Source organism: Anoplopoma fimbria, chromosome 13 (assembly GCF_027596085.1).
Source record: "Anoplopoma fimbria isolate UVic2021 breed Golden Eagle Sablefish chromosome 13, Afim_UVic_2022, whole genome shotgun sequence".
In the NCBI taxonomy this organism is placed as follows: Eukaryota; Metazoa; Chordata; class Actinopteri; order Perciformes; family Anoplopomatidae; genus Anoplopoma; species Anoplopoma fimbria.
Genome location: NC_072461.1, coordinates 7,181,675 through 7,203,609, shown reverse-complemented (window position 1 = coordinate 7,203,609; position 21,935 = coordinate 7,181,675). Strand labels below are relative to the sequence as shown.

At 41.9% G+C, this 21,935-nt stretch overlaps 1 protein-coding gene across 2 annotated transcripts in view; it reads left to right on the top strand.

Moving 5' to 3' along the window:
• The window catches only part of pde4d (phosphodiesterase 4D, cAMP-specific), a 130,216-nt gene that overhangs the window by 89,838 nt on the left and 18,443 nt on the right, over positions 1 to 21,935 (top strand). Inside the window, exons 2-5 of one of the 2 annotated variants that reach the window (XM_054610351.1) lie at positions 14,776 to 14,967; positions 16,680 to 16,716; positions 16,821 to 16,897; positions 17,339 to 17,388. In XM_054610351.1, the coding sequence (XP_054466326.1) occupies positions 14,776 to 14,967; positions 16,680 to 16,716; positions 16,821 to 16,897; positions 17,339 to 17,388 (356 nt within the window). Of the gene's footprint in view, positions 1 to 14,775; positions 14,968 to 16,679; positions 16,717 to 16,820; positions 16,898 to 17,338; positions 17,389 to 21,457; positions 21,476 to 21,935 lie in introns of those variants that run through there. The other variant, XM_054610352.1, reaches the window with a different exon arrangement.

Here is a 21,935-nt window from a genome sequence, read left to right as displayed (position 1 = left end):
AGGGAATATAAAGATTGCCGAATTAAGCTTAACCCCTCACATTTGTCATATTTTCTCATCAAAGAGAAAGTTTTGTGACCTGGCCACCATCAAAGTTAGTTTTACTGAAGTTACCAACTGTAGCTTTGACACAACAAAATAAATGCCACACACACACCTCACCAACAATCTTGGGCATCACCAAAGCCCAAAGACAAAAAGATATATTAATTCCAAAAAACAGATTAGTTTGCTCTTGCCGCTGTACAGTAATGTAGCTCGGGTTCTGGTACAATCTTACCTACTGGCAGAGTTCATGCAGAAGCAGGTGGTAAGGACGATAAAGACTCCAGCATTACCTGCAGTGGGAGCATCTGTATTGATAAAAACATGACCTCTTACTTTCATTTATCATTTTTACTGTACACTATGATCTTACCTTCTCATATCCACCATAAATCTAGCGTTTTACATACAACACGATTATGTAGCATTACATCGACAATATCACCAAAAACGTTTATCGGAAAAAAACCCAGATAAATTAGTTTGCTCTACCCCTCCACTTTGCTCCTCCCTCTCCTGCCTCTCTCTCTCTCTCTCTCTCTCTCATTCTCCATCTCTCTCCATCTTTTTCCCGGTCAAGTCACACCCATGCTGAGCCCTCTCTTCTATCCTCTCACACACCCCTCCCTCATTCATCAGGCTTGTCACTCTATCTTTTCTCTCTCTACATCTGTCTTGACACAGGTGTGTGTGTGTATGTGTGTGTGTGTTTTAGTGGTCAAGAGCCTTGCTAAAAATGAGTTTGCCTGTGAACTCTGATAATCTATCTTTGGAGAGGATAGCCCGCTACCGCCACGCCTGCTCCAACGGCTCACCTTTTGCCACAAACAAGCCCATCGACATCAAACCTCGTGGCAGGAGAGGGTATGATCGCTCTCTGGGACTGAAACTGTTTGTGGGAGGACGGGGTGGGGGATGGAGAGTGTAAATGATGTGACCTAAACCTAAATTTTCTGTCTTGTAGTGAGGATTTGTTTTTATGTGGAACTATTTCACATTATCTGCATGCTTTAAATATATATATTCAGTGTTGTTACTTAATGCCAGCTTCTGCTTGTGTTGCTCTTTCACTATAGCTAATAGCAAACCATCGCTTGCACAAATTTGAGATGCAGTACATAAGAGAGTAAAAGCTAACGTACGAGGAAAACATACTGAAACTGAATGTCAGTTGAACTTAAAATCTGTCTGCCTTACTGCTCTTTGGGTCCAATCTGCGACTATGTAATGTGTAAGTTTGTCCATTCATGGAAGTCGTACAAACACATGAATCCACACAAAGTGTGTGTGTGTTCCCTCTCTTATCAGAGCATTAGCCGATGAATAGCTCCACCTGGACAACACAGAACTGGAAACAGTGTTCACAACCGAGCGTTGTGTAAATGGTTGCTTGGTGGCTGGTTGTGTTGTTAGAGCTCAATCGAAGCTGTTTACCCTGCTAAATCTATACGGTCGCCATGAAGTGCGTGTATTTGTGTCCATGTACATGTTTGTGTCTCTCCGTGTTCCACGAGGAGCAGCTATTCTGCTTTTTACAAAACATGGTTAAGAGCCGGGTGAATGAAAATTGAGCGGGTTCATCCAGCCTTCATCCAAAGCATCAAGGTGATCAAGAGGACAGGTCCGTTCACTAACCAGCCAATCACCAGAGCACTCTCTGTCCATTAAAGCTCTCACAGAAAAATGTTGAGACCTCGCTAGATCCATTTTCATACTGCATTTCCTTGACTCATACGTACTCAGCGACCCCAAACAAAACTAAGATGTGCTATCATCTGACACGCGCATGTGTTCATAAACATGAAGTCCAATGTGTTTGTGCCTCTAGTATTTGAATATGAAGCAGCGGTAATGGCTGGTGGCGTTTGTAGACATATAGATATGGATGAGGCCTTGTCAATACTGCGGACCAGCCATCTGTCCTCACTGCCTGCTCCATAGTTAAGTGCTATTTATACCAGCATTTACTGAGTGTGTTTATCTGCACCATATACTGAACCTGGTTCATGGAAGAGGTCTTCTTTTTAAACTAAATCAATCATTTTGTCAATTACTCACTTGATATATGCATCTGGTTTATGTGACAACAGTTATACCATTTGTACCACTAGGTGGCAGTGGTGCTCTGAGTTGAATAGAATAGCATAGAAAAGAATTACTGTATGGCATAGAATATTGATACAATTAACTTGTGCTTATTATATGGTGCAATACATGTTTTAATAAGTCACGTACAGCCTACAAACAGTTACCTTCTATACCATGAATGCAGCCTCTGTTTTGCCTCAAACAAATAACAATTATGTATTGTTTTTATTGGGCTACTTTTGGAAAAAAAAGACAGGATCAGAAAATGTATTAGAAATAATTACATAAGCAAAGAATATGGTTATGTACAGTATATAAATGTAATATTGTTTTTAATAGTAGTTGTAATTGGTAGCTTAGATTGGATTGGAGTCTTTTCTGCAGGTCATTCCAAGACCAAGAGCCTCCAGTCTCAGTCTGCACAGGTGGTGCCTTTTAAAATGATTGAATGAGTCATTATTTTTGTTTGTGTCTTGCACCTCTGCTTCCTGGGGATGGCAATAGGGTAGCCTAAAAACTAAATCCTCATTATGTGTGAGTGTGTGAACTTGTGGGCTACATTGTATCTCACAAGAGAGACTGTAAAGAAAAGGAGAACACAAAGCGATTTCCTGCTGATTAAGACCTAGTTTGCTGATTGCTTCTATCCAAACCGATCCGTCTTTAAGGCTAAATAATGTGGCCTAAATGTGTTTAGTTTCCTAAATATTGAGCCCACAATGGTGACATGGGATGAACGATGTTTGCTTAAGTCTTGTCATCATGCTGTCTGTCTGTCTTCGTTGGGATTCATGTGGTACGAGGCAGAGGGAAGAGTTCTCTTAAGAAAACTGTTCTCTTTTGTTGTTCTTTCCTCGACCGCATGGAATGTGCAGACCGTGGTAATAGGATTAGTTTCACCACTTTGACCAAGCTATAAACTCCATCATGCTGCCATGCTACGCTGAAAGCATTAGATGTGCCTATTCAACTCACTGTAACTCCCTTCAAACGCTCCTAACGTGGGGAATGTAAAACATAAAGTATCAACTATCAAGCTTGTCAGTATGAAATCGGATTCACCGTCCCAAGAGATGTCAGCAAGGAGTGAAAAGCTCCATAAGTGTCTTTAGTCAATTAGTGGTCAATCCCCTTCTGGCATGGAATGTGAAACCGATGGACACGTAGCGATTTGAAAGGACGCCATAGATTTCTCACGCAGTTTCAGATTATCAATGCAGGGCCTCGTCGCTGTGCCCATCAAAGTCATTATTTGATGTTAACACGTTAATACGTTATTATTCGCCTGGAGCTGTCTGCCTGCCACAGTATGGCTAGTGGCCATGTGTCTGCCCTTGTGTGGGTTGTGCATTTTTCTGCATGTGCGTACACACGGAATAAGCATACGTCATCCGTGTCGCTCTTTCATCACGCCTGGCTCCTTTTCTTCCCTTGACATAAAAGCACATCTACGTAATATGCAGGGAAGCATCAGTGGCCGTGGAGTGGATGACCCCAGAATTATCAGTCCATGGGTGCAACGAGCAATTTATTCTTCCCTCATAAGAGCTGGAGGTGTATGCATTTGCTTCTCTGCTGCTTTTTTTTTCTTCCCTTGAACAAAAGAGAAGCATCAGCCGACTGATGTCCATCTCTTGGTACTCACGCCTACGGCCAGTTGCAGTATTGATGACATGTAAATATTCTCGCTGCTTTCAAGATGAGAGGGCTGGCATAATGTGTATGCTGATGCTTCAGTGTTTCTGGTGACAGGTGTTGTGTTCTGTCTGTGTGTTTCGCTCTTGGTTTTCTGAGTTTTTACTTCATGGAGCTACAACTGGGGACGCAGCAGTTGTTGTGTCCTACTTCTTAAACTATGTTTGCTGATCTGCTGCTGCGTTTTCACTTCATCCCTAATGGACAACTGCAACAGAGAGAACTACAAAAAAACTGTTGTCTGTAGTGTGAGAGAAGGATTATAGGGATGCCGGATAATGCTCTGAAGCAAAACACTGCTTATGTGTCTGACTCCATACACTTGTTTCTTTTTATGTTTTTCCCTTTATTGGTTGATTTGTGTCCTCCAACATACTACAAGCTACAGGTATGAAACACATACCTGTAGCACACAGAGATGGAGCGGCTTGCCTGGCTTTACTCATTCATGTGTGGTTGACATGCCAGACAGCTGACACACCTGTCTGCCCCGTGGAGCGATAATGCTGGATCCTTTGCCCAAAGCTCTGACAGCAGACGATGCCATCTGAGCTCCACACTCAAACCTATTGCCTAAATAGTCTTCTTAAGTATCTCATAGCCAGTAAGGCATTGCTGATATATTTTTTTATGTGAAAATAAGCACATTCTAGTCACAATAACCTGCTCTGTCATTAGTAAAAGAAAACCTTTGTGACACATTTTAGCATGACAGCTTCTGTTGGTTTGGAGAATTTAGGAAAATAATCTACAAATAGAAATTAGAGTCAGGAACCTAAATGATATACTTATGTACTAGTAAAACTCTTGACATGCTGCTTGTCTATTTACCGTGTAGTTCAGTTAGTTGGCAAGTTAATTTAGTCATTTTTAGACTAAATCATTAGCCATCATGTGTTAAGATAAGATAAATCATTAGCCATCATGTGTTACTATTAAAATAGCTACGATTGATAGTAAGATTAGAATTAATTTGTCCTCATTTCCTTTCACATATTTTCACTCCTACACATGATCTTTATTTCATAATGCTACTATGTGCAAATCCTTGTTTTTTTTATTGCTTTTCCTATTATAGTGAAGGAAGTCAACCAGTCAACACTGTCTTAGTACACCCTCTGCAATGACATGCTGTAGCTGTTGGTTTTAGGTTACTGTGGCAGCCGTGTGAGTGACACTTGAGACGATCGTGTGTATTGCTGGGGGGGATACAAGTCCCGCCTTTCAAAGGCATTACTACTACCAAAACAACCCCTCCCAATCCAGACATAACCATGCTGCAGCTTAGACAAGCAGAGAGACAGCACATGAGAGTCATGTAACTCAAATACAGGGACACAGTCGTAAAGAGAGAGAGATAGAGTGACAGAGGTAAAGAGGGAGGGGGGGGGAAAGACTGCGAGAGGGACTTAAAAGAGAGAAGCAGAGTGAAAAAGTGGAACGGAGTGTGTGCATGGCTGGTTTAGCAAAGAGGAAGATCGCACGCTGAACTGGCAAGAAAGATAAGTGCAAGTGAGTGACGGAGAGAGAGAGATAGAGAGAGAGAGCGCAGGGTAAAGAAACCACCTACTGTCAAACGCTCGGAGCTCGAGGAGGAGCAGCAGCAGCAGCGTGGAATCATCTTGGACGGAGGGTTTAATCTGACTGTACTCAGGTCTGATCTCAAGCAGCTTGTTGGAACCTTGCCACTCCACCAAACTAACGCTGAGGGAATAAAAGCTCCCATTGGATCACTTCAGACCAGTCAGGACTGTGTTCAGACCACAGCTGAGGTTCTCCTGGTGGCCCTTTTAGGGGGGGTGTGTGTGGCTTCATGTGTGTGTGTGTTTGCAGATGTAATGTGGAAGGAAAAGCCAGACCATGAGTATCATTCTTAAACCGCGGTCGCGCTCCACCAGCTCACTGAAGAACACGGAGGGAATATGGTAAATAGATGCAGAACTTTGTCCTCCTGGCAACATTTTCCATGTTAATCCTGCTGTTGCGTGTGCTTGTGTTTTCCTCTATTGTTCTCCATCCGCCTGTTTATTGCTTTCGGAAGTACCTGTTCTCTGCCTCACCGGCTTTGTCCCAAGTCCCTCCTTTTCATTTTGTTGTCCCCGTTTGTTGTCGTGCTTTCTGCCATCACTCTTCCTGTCAAGCAAAACTTCTCTGCCTCTTCCGTGGTTATCTTCAGAAACCTTGTGTACTTCTGCTTTTGTGTCTGTTTTCTTCTGTTCATGGCATGTCCTGTGGTCAGATTAGACTGGTTGTGTCCCTAACTCCAGTGTTCTTTATCAGACACACTCAATAACGGCATGCCCTACGCTGTGGTTGTCACGACCCTGGTGTCTTACCCTCAGTGTGCTTTCATTAGAACTCACTGTCTATTCAGTTATCGAAATTGTTTAAAACACAAGGTTAAAAAACGTCAAAAGGAATGACTCATTTAGGAATGTGTTGTGTCGCTCAGGACATTCTCCTGTCTGCACATGGCCCAAGATAAATGCAGGATGCAGAGCGCAATGCCGAGGGCACAACTCGCCCTGCCCTCCCCCTCTCGTCTCCTAACCCCCTCCTGTCTAAACTTGTCCTTGCCTGTCAGCACTCATTCCAAACTAAGAATCAGCCCTGTAGCTTTAACATTGAAAGTTTAATATTCACAGTTTTTCCATTCCCATACTCTGGGGAAGAGAGGGTAAATGGATCATAACAACCCTCGACAAAAACAAGGTGTTCGTTGGGGGGGGAGTTGCCCAGCAGCAGCACGTGTTTGAACCCTGTCGGACCTCCCTGCAGGGTTCACAGTGTTCTCACATTGTCAGTTAATTTCTGTGCTCTACAACCTCCCCAGCAGGAAATGACGCCTGCGTGAAATGAAGACATATTAATTAGGTCTTTGAGGGTGGTAGGTCTTTGAGGGTGGTAGTTCTCTGAGCGGCGGAGATCACAAACAGTATGTGATGTGGTTTGAGGGTGTGAAATGTAGTGAGGAGACGCATAAACCCTATATTAATGTTTGAGCTGGCTGCAGAATGAAGCTCTTTCTCGTGTTAAGAGCTGAGAATCTGGCAGTGTTGGGTTTGCATGAGCCATCTTCTTGAATAACTACCAAAAGCAGCACTCAGCTGTACAAAGCATACCGCCTCCTCCATCTGTCCTTCCCTCCTCTCTTCTGGTATTTACTGTTGTATCAAGGCTTCTTTCACTAATTCTCCTCATCGCTTTGTATTTCACAACTGTTATCACTCAGCCTGCAAGATTTGTGGCCATTAGTATTATTCAAAAACCTGAGCTGTTTGTGTGAGGGTGGGTGTGTGAGGGTGGGTGTGTTCGTGCAGCGGATGCATGTGTAATGCAAAGTGTGATCTCCCTAAGTCGCCTAATTCTCATCAAGCTAGGTACACCAAACACACAAGTTAAGCATCTAGGGATGTGTGTCTTAACTGTATGTCTGTGACAGTGTATGCGTCTTTGGGTGCCTGTATGAGAGCTTGTGTGCTCATGTATTTAAGACAGTCCAGGTGTGTGACGTGGCCCCTGGCTCAACCAAACCCAGACCCCACTCAACCCGACTGTGTAAACGCAGGTCCGTGTACGCAGACTCCTTGGTGTCTACCAGCGGTTAAGCTTGAGTTTGGCAAAAGGCAAAAGATGAAGATTTGGGAATAAACAGATGTGTATGAACTGCTTTTAGCTCCACACTTATTTTAGTGCCTCTTCCCCACCCGTAATGGTGTTATGGTGAGCTGAGATAAAGCGTGGAGAAGTGGGGAACGTGTGAGTTTGAACTCAAGTGTTTGCATCTGGCCTTTGTCAGTCTGCAGTTGAGCATATTAGACAGGCCATAAATGTTGAAGGTTACGTGTTATCTGGCCTCTCATAGAGCTGGACAACATGCACTGTTATCTAACATAGTTTCCCAATTTGACCTTTAATGGTTAAGAACTGAGATTATGATGAATGGGACTGAAAATAGGTTCATAGTTAAGTGGATGTCTGTATATGTAGAAGCAGAACTGGTTTACTTTGCTCAGGACCATGTGACCTGAGATTGCGCTGCATTGCCATAGTGACCTCTTTGTATGTCTCTCATGATTGACTGAGTTTCCTGAATGGGGCAGTGACAGCGAGCCCTAAAGTAGTGTCTCTGCTAAAAGTGAAGGACTCACTTTGTTACAGACAGGGCAAGAAAAACCAGGGAAGAGAGGAAATGGAAGAGAGAGAGGGAGAGAGAGAGAGCAAACCCTTAAGGATCATTTTTGACAGACATTACATAGTATACAACAACTTTCATACAAACAAAAAATTGTTAGCCATTGGAGCACAGCCCGTATCGATGTATTTGCCAAAGACCAATTTTGCCCGCATTTGCCGCCTAATTGGTGCTAATTTCACTTAATGCATGTGTGTTTGCGTGACTGTGTCTGTATGAGTTCTAACCAAAGTATGAGTACCTACTAAAAAAAGCAGACGTGTCTTGGTTATCAGCGAGCGGTCAGTCACTTATCTGCTTGGCCTGACAGCCCCGTGGGTGCTGGCCTCCTCACAATATTTTTTTTCTGTAACCTCTAACTCTTAGTGGTGAAAGGTAGTGTTCGTCCCCTGATGACTTTCCATACAAGATGGCGAGGACAGCGATAGGTGTGGAGGTTTATGAACACTAACATGCTGCCTCATGGAGCTGTTTTTGTCCGTAACGTCATAGATTGTATGTGTAAGCTTAAGCAGAAAAAGATGATGGTCACGTTCTTAGATATCAAAAGATGCAGAGCTGAATTTTTCTGTCTTTTGCTCGTCTCTTTTCTGATTCTTAGTAGGGCACATTTCACCCACCATAGAGCTCTTCTATATGATCTTTAAGGCTGGATTAAAGTAAAGTGATCCAGTGTAAATTAATTGAAAATATTTGATACAGTACCTGAGTTTCAGCTCTGGTACCCAACGATTCTTTTTTCAGTACCAAGGAATGTAATCATGTATTTGTATTGAACACTTTTTTTCATTCAGTGAAATATCTCAAACTTCCACTTTCATTGTTATCAATCAACAGTGCGAGTTATGATTTAAGATAAATTAATATCTGATCAGACAATAAGTAAACAAGATCAAAAATCTGACAGAGCATTCAATGCCAAAACAAACCAACACAGCTTTTCCATTAGGTGCAGTATGTCGTATGCGTCATTTTTAAACTCTTTCTTCTTTGGTCTCCATATTTTTTTCCTCTGTAATGAGTCGCTGCTTAGCAGTTAGAACGTGGTCAAGGTTACCCGCATTTGTTCAGGATCACATACCGGCGTGCATGCGAGGGAACACACTCCTCACAGTCCTCATAAATACCGCTACAAACACACACACGTACACACACACGTACACACACACGTACACACACACGCACACACACACACACACACACACACACACACACACACACACACACACACACACACACACACACCAAATGGCATAGAACGATGAATCATTTTCAGCCCTGGGTCACTTGAGCAATTGTAAACACCACAGGAATTGACGTGACAGCGCTTAGGGGAGACGTACTGGAGAAAGAGGTCAGGGCATAAGTGTGTTTGATACATAATCAGGATAGTGAGGCTCTGTTTATCAAGGATCATTCAGATTTGGTGGACCAGAAGAGGCAGGAGACAATAGGTAATAGCAACATATTTTAGTCTCTTCCCAAAGTGCCAACAAGTATAGAATATCCTCCCCAAAAATGCTTTCTCTTTTACTAAAACTAGGACACAAATCTGGCAAGAATGACACAGATTTGGCCATAAACTGCAATAAGAGATGTGTTTGTGTGTGTGTGTGCTGTGATGTAGATCAGATCAGAGCTGTGTGTTGAAGTAGGAAGACAAGGGAAGACGACACTTGATTTATTTTAGAAAGCTGTGAGGACAAAGGGGAGCAGGCAGTGGTGAAGGGACAAGGAGAGACTTGTAGGAGCTGTTTGTGTGTGTGTGTGTGTGTGTGTGTGTGTGTGTGTGTGTGTGTGTGTGTGTGTGTGTGTGTACGTGTGTACGTGCATGCATGCATGCATGTACACGAGAGAGGGAAACATAGACGCATAAGGAGAGAGAAGATTGAGACAGAAGTGATGGAAAGCCAAAGACAGAGAGAGGATTAAAGAGTTGTGTGTTGTCCTTAGGCATGTATGTGACCCAGCAGCGTGCTACTGTATGAAGCCACAACAGCCACTACTTGTCTATCTCATTGCCCTGTACATTTCACCTCTTCAAGAAGTACTACCCTGAGCCTTCCTCGTAGCACTTATTGTATTCGTATCAGTTCGTTGCACTTATTGTATTCGTATTAGTTTGTTTCTGCACTGTACTTTTGCTCTGGTTTATGCTTTTAGATGCTTGTTTAAGAAAGGAGATGCACTTATGACTTCTGTAGTTCTCTTGAATACCTATGTTGAATACACTTATTGTAAGTCGCTTTGGATAAAAGCGTCTGCTAAATGACTGTAATGTAATGTAATGTACATTTGACTCTTAAAAGACCCACAAAGAGGGGTTTAATTGTTTTGAAGGGGGGAACAAGGGATGTTTAGGGGGGAAAAGCAAGTCAACATTATATGCCACATAGAAGTGTTGTAGGTCATTTGCAAGCTGAGAGCCTGAAGATTAATTTGAGATGCAACTAAGCAGTGTGTGTCAAGATGTTCTACTCATGAATCGGGAATGAATGCGAGTGCTTCTGTTCTAGAAACTGCTCCGATACCCCCTTATTGTCAACTTACCTATAAAGGCCATTCCTCCTCTGAATGCCCCAGGTCTCTAGTCCCTGGCTGTAAAGTTTCATGAGTTTATCCTTGAGGTCATTTTATACAGTGACGTCAAGTTTCAGAAAATGGTCCTACTGTGTGAAATGGCTACTTTGTAGACTAACATCATCACACTTAAATACAATAAGGCTTATTGGATCCACAAGAGTCCCAGCCTTCCAGTCATACCCAATGTATGCAACTCCAGTACAGTTTAGGGACGCCAGTATGCAGGAATATTCAAATACAATTTTTTAGAAAGATAAAAATAACACATTTATACTGCCTGCAAACAACAGCATTGATTTTTCCTCAAACTGTATGATACTATCACAAAGTGGGCATATCTGTAAAGGGGAGATTGTTGGGGACCAATATAAGTCAATTTCATTCACATATCCTGAGGTGAAAGGTCAGGGGACTCCATGCCAGTTTCCAGTTTCTCGCCAAATTGAAGCCTCAGTTTGGCGCATTATTTAGCACCTTTCCCGACAAGCTAGCCTGACATGGCTGGTACCAATGGATTCATCAGGTCGTCTAGTTTCATATGATACCAGCTTCTTCACTCTTTGCAGCTACAGCCTCCGAAAGACGGATTAACCCACGGGATCACCTGCAATCCTGTGGGTCTCAGTGGGTTCTTAGCAAAGCTCTGTTACAGTGCAGCTGAGCAGCTGAGTGTTCTAGCAACAAACAATCCCTCTTTCTTTTTTTCTTTTTTCCCCCTGCAACCTAAACTCAAGCATGAAACTCTTTCAGTTAACTATCTATAGACATGAGACAGATAATGGGCAACAAACCTTTGTTATCAGCACCTCCAGCCCTCCAAAAAATATGTTTATTCCGTTTATAGCCCAAATTGACATGTTTTTCTCTGAGGATTTTATAATCTATTCAGGAAACAACACCTTTTATTCTCAATCCCTCAATGCTGTGCTTGAAATTATCAAGTAGCAACCTGTCAATTGCAGGTGAAAATTGGAGGATGTTATCATTATCGAGATCTAGCTATTGTGTAAATAAAAAATGTGTCAGCTACTTTGGCTAAGGGTACAAGAAGTAAATTCTGAGCAGTAGTCATATGTCATAATACTAAATATCAGTGCAAAATACGAGAGGCATCTATATTGGAAATCATTGATCAAAGTACTGTGTAGTATATCTCTACCCATAGTGAAGAATGTATTTATTTTGTTCTTTTGTTCTTTATTTCTTTGTATTGCTCTTTCTTTCCTCTCTCCTCTCTCTGCAAGTTCACTTTAATGACCATGTGGGAATATATGAAGTTAAAAAACTAGAAAGAAAGATAAAAAACAAAAGGTGGTGTGACTTTAGATGATGGAGAAGAAGGTCCCCAACATTAACAGTGATATTCAGCAGATGGAATATCTCATGCTGTTTGAAAGAACTCTCCGTCATCCATCCAATGTTTGCACATCAAGTATACTTTCTTGCCAATTATATCTGAGTTCTGAATCACTCCCTTTTTGGGTAAACTGTGGTCTCTTGGTCTCCGTCTCCAAGTAATCCTGGATTTACTTCCCATCTCCACAGAATCCCCCTGTTAGTTGTACTCGTGCTTTTTGTTGATCCTCATAACACAGTCATAGGGGTGTTGACATTTATCTTTTCTTTTTTTTCTGTTTTTTTTCAAAGCCTGCTGCTTTGTGTCATAGCAGGGGAAAAGGCTTGACATTCCCACTATGATGTCACCGCTGGTGCAATACCTCAGTAAAGTTGTTGCAAAAATCATTCCCAAAGAAGGCGTGTCTGCAGAGTCACACTGTTCATACACACGTACACGCACTTACGTGTCAGGGGTTTGTCTGAGAATCTGTGTAGGCTGTGACGTCGGTGTAAGTGTGATAATGAATCAGTTGTTAAACATATGCTGGGTGTTACATTTTGGCATATTCCTTGTCTCTCTATCTCTGATATGTGTCTGTCACACACCAATGCACACTTATTGGAAGGTAACAGCTGGAAAACGGACTGACCTGTGCCTGGAATAACAGTTTATACGTCACTTGTGGATCCGTGGTTGTTTCAGACCTGCAGTATAGAAAACAGATGGTTCATGGATGTGATAAGAAGGTGTGGATTGGATTGGTCATGTGGATTGTGTAAGTGTAGAGATGATACTGGTTGTGACTGACATGCATTTGATTTTATACTTTATATAGAAAAACGGAGTGAGAGGACTCAGAGACATTGTGTGCAAGATGAGACAAACTGGAGGAGAGTTGCTGGGAGTCATTGGAACTTGCTTATTACCTTTGTGTGTCTGTGTGTGTGTGTGAGTGTGTGTGTGTGTTTGTTTGTCTGAGAGCTAGTTAGAGACCAGGAAGAGGACAATACGATTGTCCTTCCCTCAGTCATCAGGCAGGCAGCCAAACTATCCCATTCCACAAGCAAAGCTCACTCTCACTTAGCTGCTGCCATAGATCACACAGAGATAGCACAGCGTTTAGCCATTTAGTTGTTGTGGAAAATATGCTTGGCATGTCCTGTGTGTCGGTGTGATACACAGAGATAACCCACTTTCTCGTTTCAGATGTGAGAAGCATAAATGACTTACTCTGAAAACATCGCTCGCACAAAACAATACCAAACCTACGAACCAACCTTGCTAAATACAATACAAAGTGATAATAAATTCCACTTGTTAGGTCAGTAAATCATCTATTGAGGAAGGGAAATACCTGGAGAATGAATACAAGCTCAAGATGGTTAACAGGAAGGTGACTGATTGAAATGTCATTTTTCTCATTTCCCATTGTGTAATGACAAGGAATGTTTTAGTTGTTAGTTAGATGTTTAAATTCAGTATAGGAACAGGCTTTCTGCACCGTGCAAACACACACGTATGTACACACTCACAGTGTTCTTAGGACATATCCTGCTCTACTACAAACGTGCATGCATTAACATACAGCTAACACGAGTTTACGTAACTTTCAGTTGTATTGCTGCTATGATGTTCTAATTTCCATCCAGGGATTAATAAAGTATCCATCCATCTATTGGATTAGATGTGTGGTTGTTTTTATAGAGAGGGTGGTGGTGATGACAAAGGTTGCATCATCCCCATGCGTATTCTATGTTTCACTTGGGGGAATTGAGGCCTGACCTAAGCATCCACACCAGGTGGGAATATGGGATTGCCTTAGTGATGAGGCCGATATCCCTGGTGACAGGCGTCAGTAATCACCTGGGCGAACAACCACCTAGGGAACTAAGGAGCCCATCGTGATATCCCAGTGGGAAATGGTATCACTGGTTTCGAAACCAATGCCACTGACTCACCGACTGTGAGTCAGTGGCATTGATAGAGCAGAGGTATTCCCTGTGGCCAATGCTTTAAACCATGTGGTTGCATGTAGAGGGCTCTGAATATTACTGCATTAGTTCTAACTGTTGGTGACGGTGCTAATTATTCTGCCACCAATCACAGCCATCCAATAATCAGCCAGATAATGAGTGACTGACTGGTTATAATTAGAAATGGTTAAGTTTATGAGCAAATTTACATCATCCAGCAGTGACCGAGCAGTGTAGGGCCCTTATGCCTTCACGTTAGGCCACGAACAGCGTAGATACGTCATGTTGTCTTTGAATGTTACAGCTTGTGACCTTTGGGCCAATTATCAGCAACATATGAAGTGCATGTCAGAGTCTATGCTGCTGCGATTGAAAAAAATATTCATGTGGGTTTGTGTAAGTAAGCTCTGAAATCATCAAGACCTCTAAGGTGTAATTAATGTTTGCATAAAGCCTGTGATTATTTAGACATGGATAGTTGAGCCCCATCATGCAGCCTTAAGTACAGTCTGTTCCTGACAGGACTTTATTAGAAGTTTATTTATTCATGCATGGTGTGCACTCTTATAAGAGTTTTATACAAAAAGTCAGGATAACTGGCGGTCGGATTCTGAGCAGAATTGATCACTGCGTCCTTCCCCTTTTCACTAAACTGTTGAAAGAACATATCATTATCTCCTCTTCTGTATTGTCACATGGAAGTTTAAAACGATAACAAATGTTGTTTGACCTTTCAAATACCCTCTAAATAATGTTTACATTTTTCAAGCCATTTTTTGTATTAAAATACCAATTAGCATCAGCTGTACATGTTCAGATTCTGATCTTTGTGTCTTTGTCCGTTCCTTCATGTACAGTTTCGATGTGGACAATGGCACGTCATCAGGTCGCAGCCCCCTGGACCCCATGGCCAGCCCGGGCTCAGGCCTCATCCTGCAGGCCAATTTCGTCCACAGCCAACGGAGAGAGTCGTTCCTGTACCGCTCCGACAGTGACTACGACCTCTCGCCGAAGTCTATGTCCCGAAACTCCTCCATTGCCAGTGACATGTGAGTGCACGTCGTTTCTTGCTTCCACCTTCTTGGTTTATTCTGCTTTTTGTTCTCTCTGAATCTGTGTCACGGCTGCTGGTGTTTATTAGACCAGGTCTTAAAGCTGCCACACGGCTAGTTTTGGCCCCGGTGGGAGGTGTGCATGACCAACAGCTGATTATGTGGTGTCACGTCTATTCTTAGCGATATCCAGTAGCATAAACAAGGTGGTCCGTCACAAAGGGTACACAAGCACAGTTCATGCGACAAATTGCCAAATATGTCTCTATAACTCATAAGAATAATGGGATGGATATTTGTGCTGCCATTAATCTATTTACGATACTGCATTAGTTTGACATCAATTCTTACTTTTTATTTTTTTACTCCCCATTGCATTTCAACTGTAGCAGACTCCAGTCAGCAAAACAAAACAGCTTGCATCTTCTGGGTCGGTGTATTTATTGATAAGCATGTTCCTCATTTCCCACACAGTGGTGGCTCTCCAGTTACATGTACTGTACACTTAGTGCAGCTAGAAATAAAGATATTGCCTGAAAATATAGCTTTTCGATCCAGCCTGAAGGAAAGACAAATAGATAAAAGGATGAAAAATAATTTCCTGCCGTAAACTAAGACTTCCTCCTTACTGCTGCTTTTTGCTCTGGAGTATTAAACCAATGACCCTTCCTTGACCTACGCCCACTACCCAGTTACCATGTTTTAAACTTCATCTTTTATGCTTCATTCTGTCATATCTTTTTTTTTTTTTTTCTCCTGGATTGCATCAACAAGGAAACTTGCAGGAGGCAACTTGTCTTAACAGCACTATTCATTCAATTAATAATACAGCTTCACAAACAAGTTAGTAAAGAAATAATTGTGTGTTTCCCTAAGCATTTAACAAAGAGACATCTTCAGAAGAAGAAAACAGCCATACCCTAACTCAGATTCTCGCCTCTCCTCTTATCCGTCTACAAAGATTCTCTCCTTCACCCTCAGAGAGTACGTCGTCTTTACCCTGAATACCTTCCCTCTGTCTTGTGATAGTGGCATATGACAAGCCTGCGTCTCTTTTGACTTTCACGCCAGGCATGTCAGCTCACGTGCAAGTGAGTGTGTGTGCGTGTTGTGGCTGCGGTCTTACAGAACTGAGCAGTAGGAGGAGAGTTGCATGACACTAACGCACTCCTGTCACCTGAACAAATGTTGACTGTGTTCACAGTCATAACTTGAGTCTGACTCAAAGTTTACTGTGTAAGCCTCCTATAGTGGGACATGAATGAGTACGGCTTTCCACTCCCTTAACAATCCTCACGCAGCAAGGGCGACTGCGTGAGGGGCATGTCTGTACAGCAAGTGAACAGACAGCTTGCCGGTTTTACAGCGTCCTTGCTGTGAGAATATCTTGCTGTGAAATGGCATTCACTAAACAACCTTATGTGTACAGGGGCACGTCCACCAATAAATCCCTTCAAACTGTTGAAACTATCACGTTTTTGTGACGTAGGGCCTCAGCTGGTAGCTGACGTGACGAGTGAACATGTCACTGTGATTGAGTGACGATGGTGAAACTAATCTAATGTGATGACCCCCTGCTCCCCCCCTTACCCCTCTTACCCCTCCTCCCCTTGACCTTTGCAGCACATGAGCACACTCCTCTGATGTCGGAGGTCAATATACTGTAGATCTGCAGATGACATTAAAGCCACTGTCTTTGTGTCTTTCAGTCATGGTGACGATATGATTGTAACGCCGTTTGCACAGGTGAGTGCTTGTGCCTTTTTTATTTATTTTTTGTATTGTGTACATATTTTACATTTTCATAAATGAATGTACGGTTCAGTCCTAATCGCTCACGTTCCTTTCAGGTTCTTGCCAGCTTGAGAACTGTACGAAACAACTTTGGTGCATTAACTAATCTACAGCAAGACAGGGCGTCCAATAAGTAAGTCGGAAGCTTTACTGCTTTTTTCTTCTTCTTTTTTTCTACAGAAATTAAATTTGTCACAGTGGGAGAGGTGAATGTATTAAAGATAACAACAGTCAACATGCCAGCAAACTACAATATATGATGACAGTCACTTTATGACTAAGATGTTCTACCTAATAAGTGATCATATGCTGAACTGTGTACAGTGCTCCACACAGTCTGGCTTTGCTCGCCCTCTGCTGTTCTTATTGGGTAGCTGACTAGAACAACAGTAGCACTTGTCTGTGACGGAACCTTCTGCTACAGTGCCCCCTACATGTGTAGAAACGAGTTCAGGGCAATGGTGCTCATTTACTGCTAAGAGTCATGTAGAGAGAGTGAAACATTTTGAGGTAAACTACCTATTGTTTTGTTTTGGGAAGGACATCTCTTAGTGTTTGTTTGTCCCCCGAACAGGAGATCACCCATGTGTAACCAACCACCCATCACCAAGACCACCTTTACAGGTACGTGGACAGCAAGAGCAGCATGACTTTGTCCTTGATGTGTTTGTGTTTGTGTGAATATGTGTGTGGTCTGGGAATCAGGAATATACTTTTCTATAGGAAAAGTAACATAATTACAAACATAATTACTATTATTAGCATTAGAGGAAACACTTGACTTGAAGTCCCTCTATATAGCATTTATAAGCAGTATATAATCATCCAATAAATGGTTCATAGCACACTATTATGTAGTTGTAAGCAGATACTTGGTTGACAGTATATTTGCCCAAATCTGTTATATAATATGTCATCATAGGGGACATTATAATTGTTTACAAATACTGTACATTAGTGTATTAATGTACAGTATTTGTCAAATATTCTTATATTTGCTCACAATGACATTATGTTGTGTTATGAATCATTTCTAACAAATTTACAAGCTGCTTGTACAGAATAGTAAATAGGGGTACTTAATGCAAAGAGACACTGCATTAGAATAAAACAGTATGCAATCTTTTACTTACAACTAGAGGCCTTTATAGATTAGCTTCAAAGGACACTGGTGTTGTTATAGTGATGTTTTAGTCTGTTGTAAGATATCAGCATGGTGGTGATGAGGGGCTGGCAAACACAGAAATGCTCTACAGGGAGCCAGAGAACATGAACATAATATCCAACATGATCAGAATTCAAATTTGGACGACATATTTTGCAGATAATGGGGCCAGAAACCTCTTCAGGCTGAAAACCTCTAAGGTCCCCCTCATTATTGTAACACCGCTTAGGCATATGCTTACTGCCATTTGTACTCTTAGTACTATTTGTATTCTAAAACTTTTCAACCAAAGTATTTGAGACCTGTTTCATAGTGATAAACAAAAACACATTTCAGTTTGAATCGTGTTAAAATGAGATAAGATGAGATAGTCCTGCATTAGGCCCGCAGCGGGGATATTTAGAATGTTACCACATATGTAACTTTAAACAGAAGGTGATTTTATTCAAAATGCTTTAGGACTGTACTTACAACAATTATAGCCTACATTTCAAGTAATTGATCATATTAACAGTAACAAGACTGGCACAGTCTAAAGCTGACGTTCAGTAGGTCCTTTTAAAATGATTCATTTACTGCTGCATGTCACAACCATATCAGAGTGTCTATTGGCCTAAAGCTAGAGTGCGTGGGAGTAATGGACACAATATGCTTGAGTTATTGGTGAAAATGGTCTCTATCTGCAGATATGCACTGTTTAATGATACAGCACAATTTTATGATTTATAGCAAATTATTTTGCAGACTCCCTGACTGAGTGACAGGGGCCCCTGAGGGTCCCCGGACCCCACTTTGAGAATCAGTGTGTTTGGCACAGTCTCTCTGGCCTACTTTAAGAGTTTGTTGTTGTGAGCAGGAGGACATGGCACCGACAGTCTTAGATGGCTAGAATACATTTGTCCTTGACAGTCACTTTGCTTTTTAGCAGTATCAATGGCTGTGACCTAGCTGGTGTTTGCAGGGGAGACCATGTATCCTCCACCATTCAATAATTATTTCATTGTATTGTGTTCAGTGAAATTATCCCCAAGGCATGTGTGCAGACTCTCATAGAATCACATAAACACACTCCCATTTATGCATATTGTAATGTTTATTTTATTTTTACTATTGCTAATATTATTAAGTGTTAAACAAGGTGTTTTCTTCTTCTGCATTTGAGGGAGATTTATTCCTACTAAGAATCACATTCCTGCTGCATAACCTGCAAATAAATGAGGAACTGGTGACATTGAGCTATATTTAGAACACAATCATACTGGTGCGCAGCCATTATGGGCCCTGCCATAAACTGATGACAGCTGTGAGTCATGAGCATGATTGTTTGAGAGTATTGACTTCGTGGAAAGCAAAGGCTTGCTGAGGCGGCGACTAAGTCATCTTGCAGTAAATCAGTCAGGAATAGTATACTAGTGAATTAAGGAAGATTGATAACATTTAGGCTTCTTTGCTCTTTCTCTATGTTTCCTATCTATGCTCATCTCACTGCCATCCTCTCTTGCTTTGTCATTTTACTTTATCTGTCACCGACTGTTGCTGTTCAGATAAGAAGAGTTCAGAAACGCCTAAGATTTTCAAAAGTTAAGTGGCCCTTTACCTATTTTGGTTGAGAATAGATGCTGGTTAAAGCAACAATATTTAACAATATGCTTTTAACCTTTATCATCCCATACACTCAATCCAAAATGTTCTTCAAGTTTTTCTTGGTCTGCATTTTCAAGGTCCTCCTTGATATTGCTTGTATTCTATATGGAAACAACATGGCTTTGTTGTACTATAATATCAAGTCCCAAATATATAGGATATTTTATTTAAATGGCCCGACCCCCATAAAATCTGTTGGAGGATTTAAAGAGATGGACAGTTCTTTCTCTTTCCATAAGGGGCAGAGTGGAGGTATTAAAGATGGACATTTTACCAATATTGTCCTATCTCTTTTATTAAAATAATTTAATCCCCACAGCATTGGTTTAAGGACATCAACTATTTATTTTAAAAGCTCCATGTGAAGGGCAAAAATATCTTGTATATTTTGTAATTGGGATTATGATACTATTCTAAATGTATATCCAAGCATTTAGGCTGTTGCACTATGAAATTACACCATATAGGAAGTATCTTAACAATTGATATCACATCAGTATTATTTCTTAGTAGTCGAGCCTCTTGTCTCTGCATATTTTTCTCCTTATTCCCCTTCCTCCTCCTCCTCTCTCCTCTTCTCCCTCTCCAGTCCGACTTCACTGTCGAGCTGTTCCGGTACATAGTTTGGCTGCAGCCCTGCGTCTGTGCAGCAGAGTGGCCTCTCCGAGCGCCGGTGTCTGATGTCGCACTAAGCATGAGAAGAATGTCATTGACGTCAGTGCAGTTGCTGTCAGAAAGAGTAGCACCCCAGCCAGCGACACCACACCGGGGAGAGAGACAGACAGAGAGAGAAAGGGGGACTGAGGGAAAGAAAGAGGAGAGAGACGGAGGGGAGACAAAAGAGGGAGGAGGAAGGATGTTCAGAGATCAGCGGAGGAAACAAGGAGTGTGGGAGAGGAAGGGGACCAGTGGAAGGAGGGAGAGAGAGATTTGTCAAAGACAATGAAGCAGGAGATGGGGGATATTTTAGAGAATAGGAGGGTACAAAAGAGGTGTAGAGATGGTCAGTGGTCATGCATATACACCAAATACTAATGCATTGAAACAAATATGGTTAACATGTATCCAAACATAATATATGGTATAATATTATAATTCTTCCCTCCAAAATTTTGATAGTCCTTTGAAATATTCAGGTGCTCACAAAACTACACATGCAATCCAGACTTATTAACTTTGCAAAATTTAGTTTAGGATTTATTTGTCCCAGAATAAAAAAGATGGTTAAAAAAAAACCCAATGTTATTATTATTAAGGCTTTTATGGGGTCTTAATGCAAATGAAAATGTAGATATCGTGTGATTTAATGTAGTCTTCCTATTTTTTTAATCTGGTACTGTTGTCTCTGTGTGTGTAATTGAATCACAGCAAAAGTGACCCCCCTACCAGATCACAGATCACACAGCATTAAAAGCCTGTGCTTTCCTAAATTAGTCGAGGCATCAATATTAATTGGCTTCTGACAAGGTGACATTTTTCTGTTAACGTAGGCAGCCTTTGAGAGAGGCATTTGCCGTATCCTCAGCCATCTATTTGTTTACCTCTGTATTTCGGTGTATTTGTATGCTGAACACATATTAACATGCATGCACACACGCATCATAGGGAGCTCCCAGCTCTGGCTCCACTCCTCTAGTACTCCAGTCCACAGGTTGTCACTCTCCCTTCCCCATCCACGGTGCAGTCCTCTCAGGCTTTAGGTACAGCTTGGGGAGAGCAGCACGTTTGGCTACCAGGGACGCCGAAGCAACAGCAGCCCACCCCCTATACACACAGCATTTATAGGAAACACTACCCAGCTCACACTCGTACACAGCACCGGATTATACCCTTTGCTTCCCGGACACGATGGATATTTTCATTGGCAGAGAGGCTAAGGAGACAAAATCATGATGTGTTATGGTTAGCATTTTGTCTGGTGTGTGTGTGTGTGTGTGTGTGTGTGTGTGTGTGTGTGTGTGCGTGTGTGTGTGTGTCTGTTTGCGTCCGTGTATGTTTGAGATGTACTTGTAAACCATGTCAGGATGCTGTGAACCCTCTGGTGTTTGTTCCTTGCTGGACAGTATTGACATGGATCTCGACTGGTTCTGAGTCTCTCACTGGATCCTCTTTTCCACCATCCCTCTCTTCCCACCATCCCTACATTGGCAGGCATGGGCCTGCTAAGCAGACTTCTGTTCATTCTGCTACATGACTGGAATTATATCTCTCTCACGAATGATAGCGTAAACCTCACACACCTAGATCACTGAGTGTGATAAGTGTGCTGTGTTTGGAGAGATAGTGAATGAGTCTGTCTGCGTGAGAAAAATCGCTGGTGCTCCTTTCTGTGGGGTTACCTCTGTATTCTTTGGTGTGATTT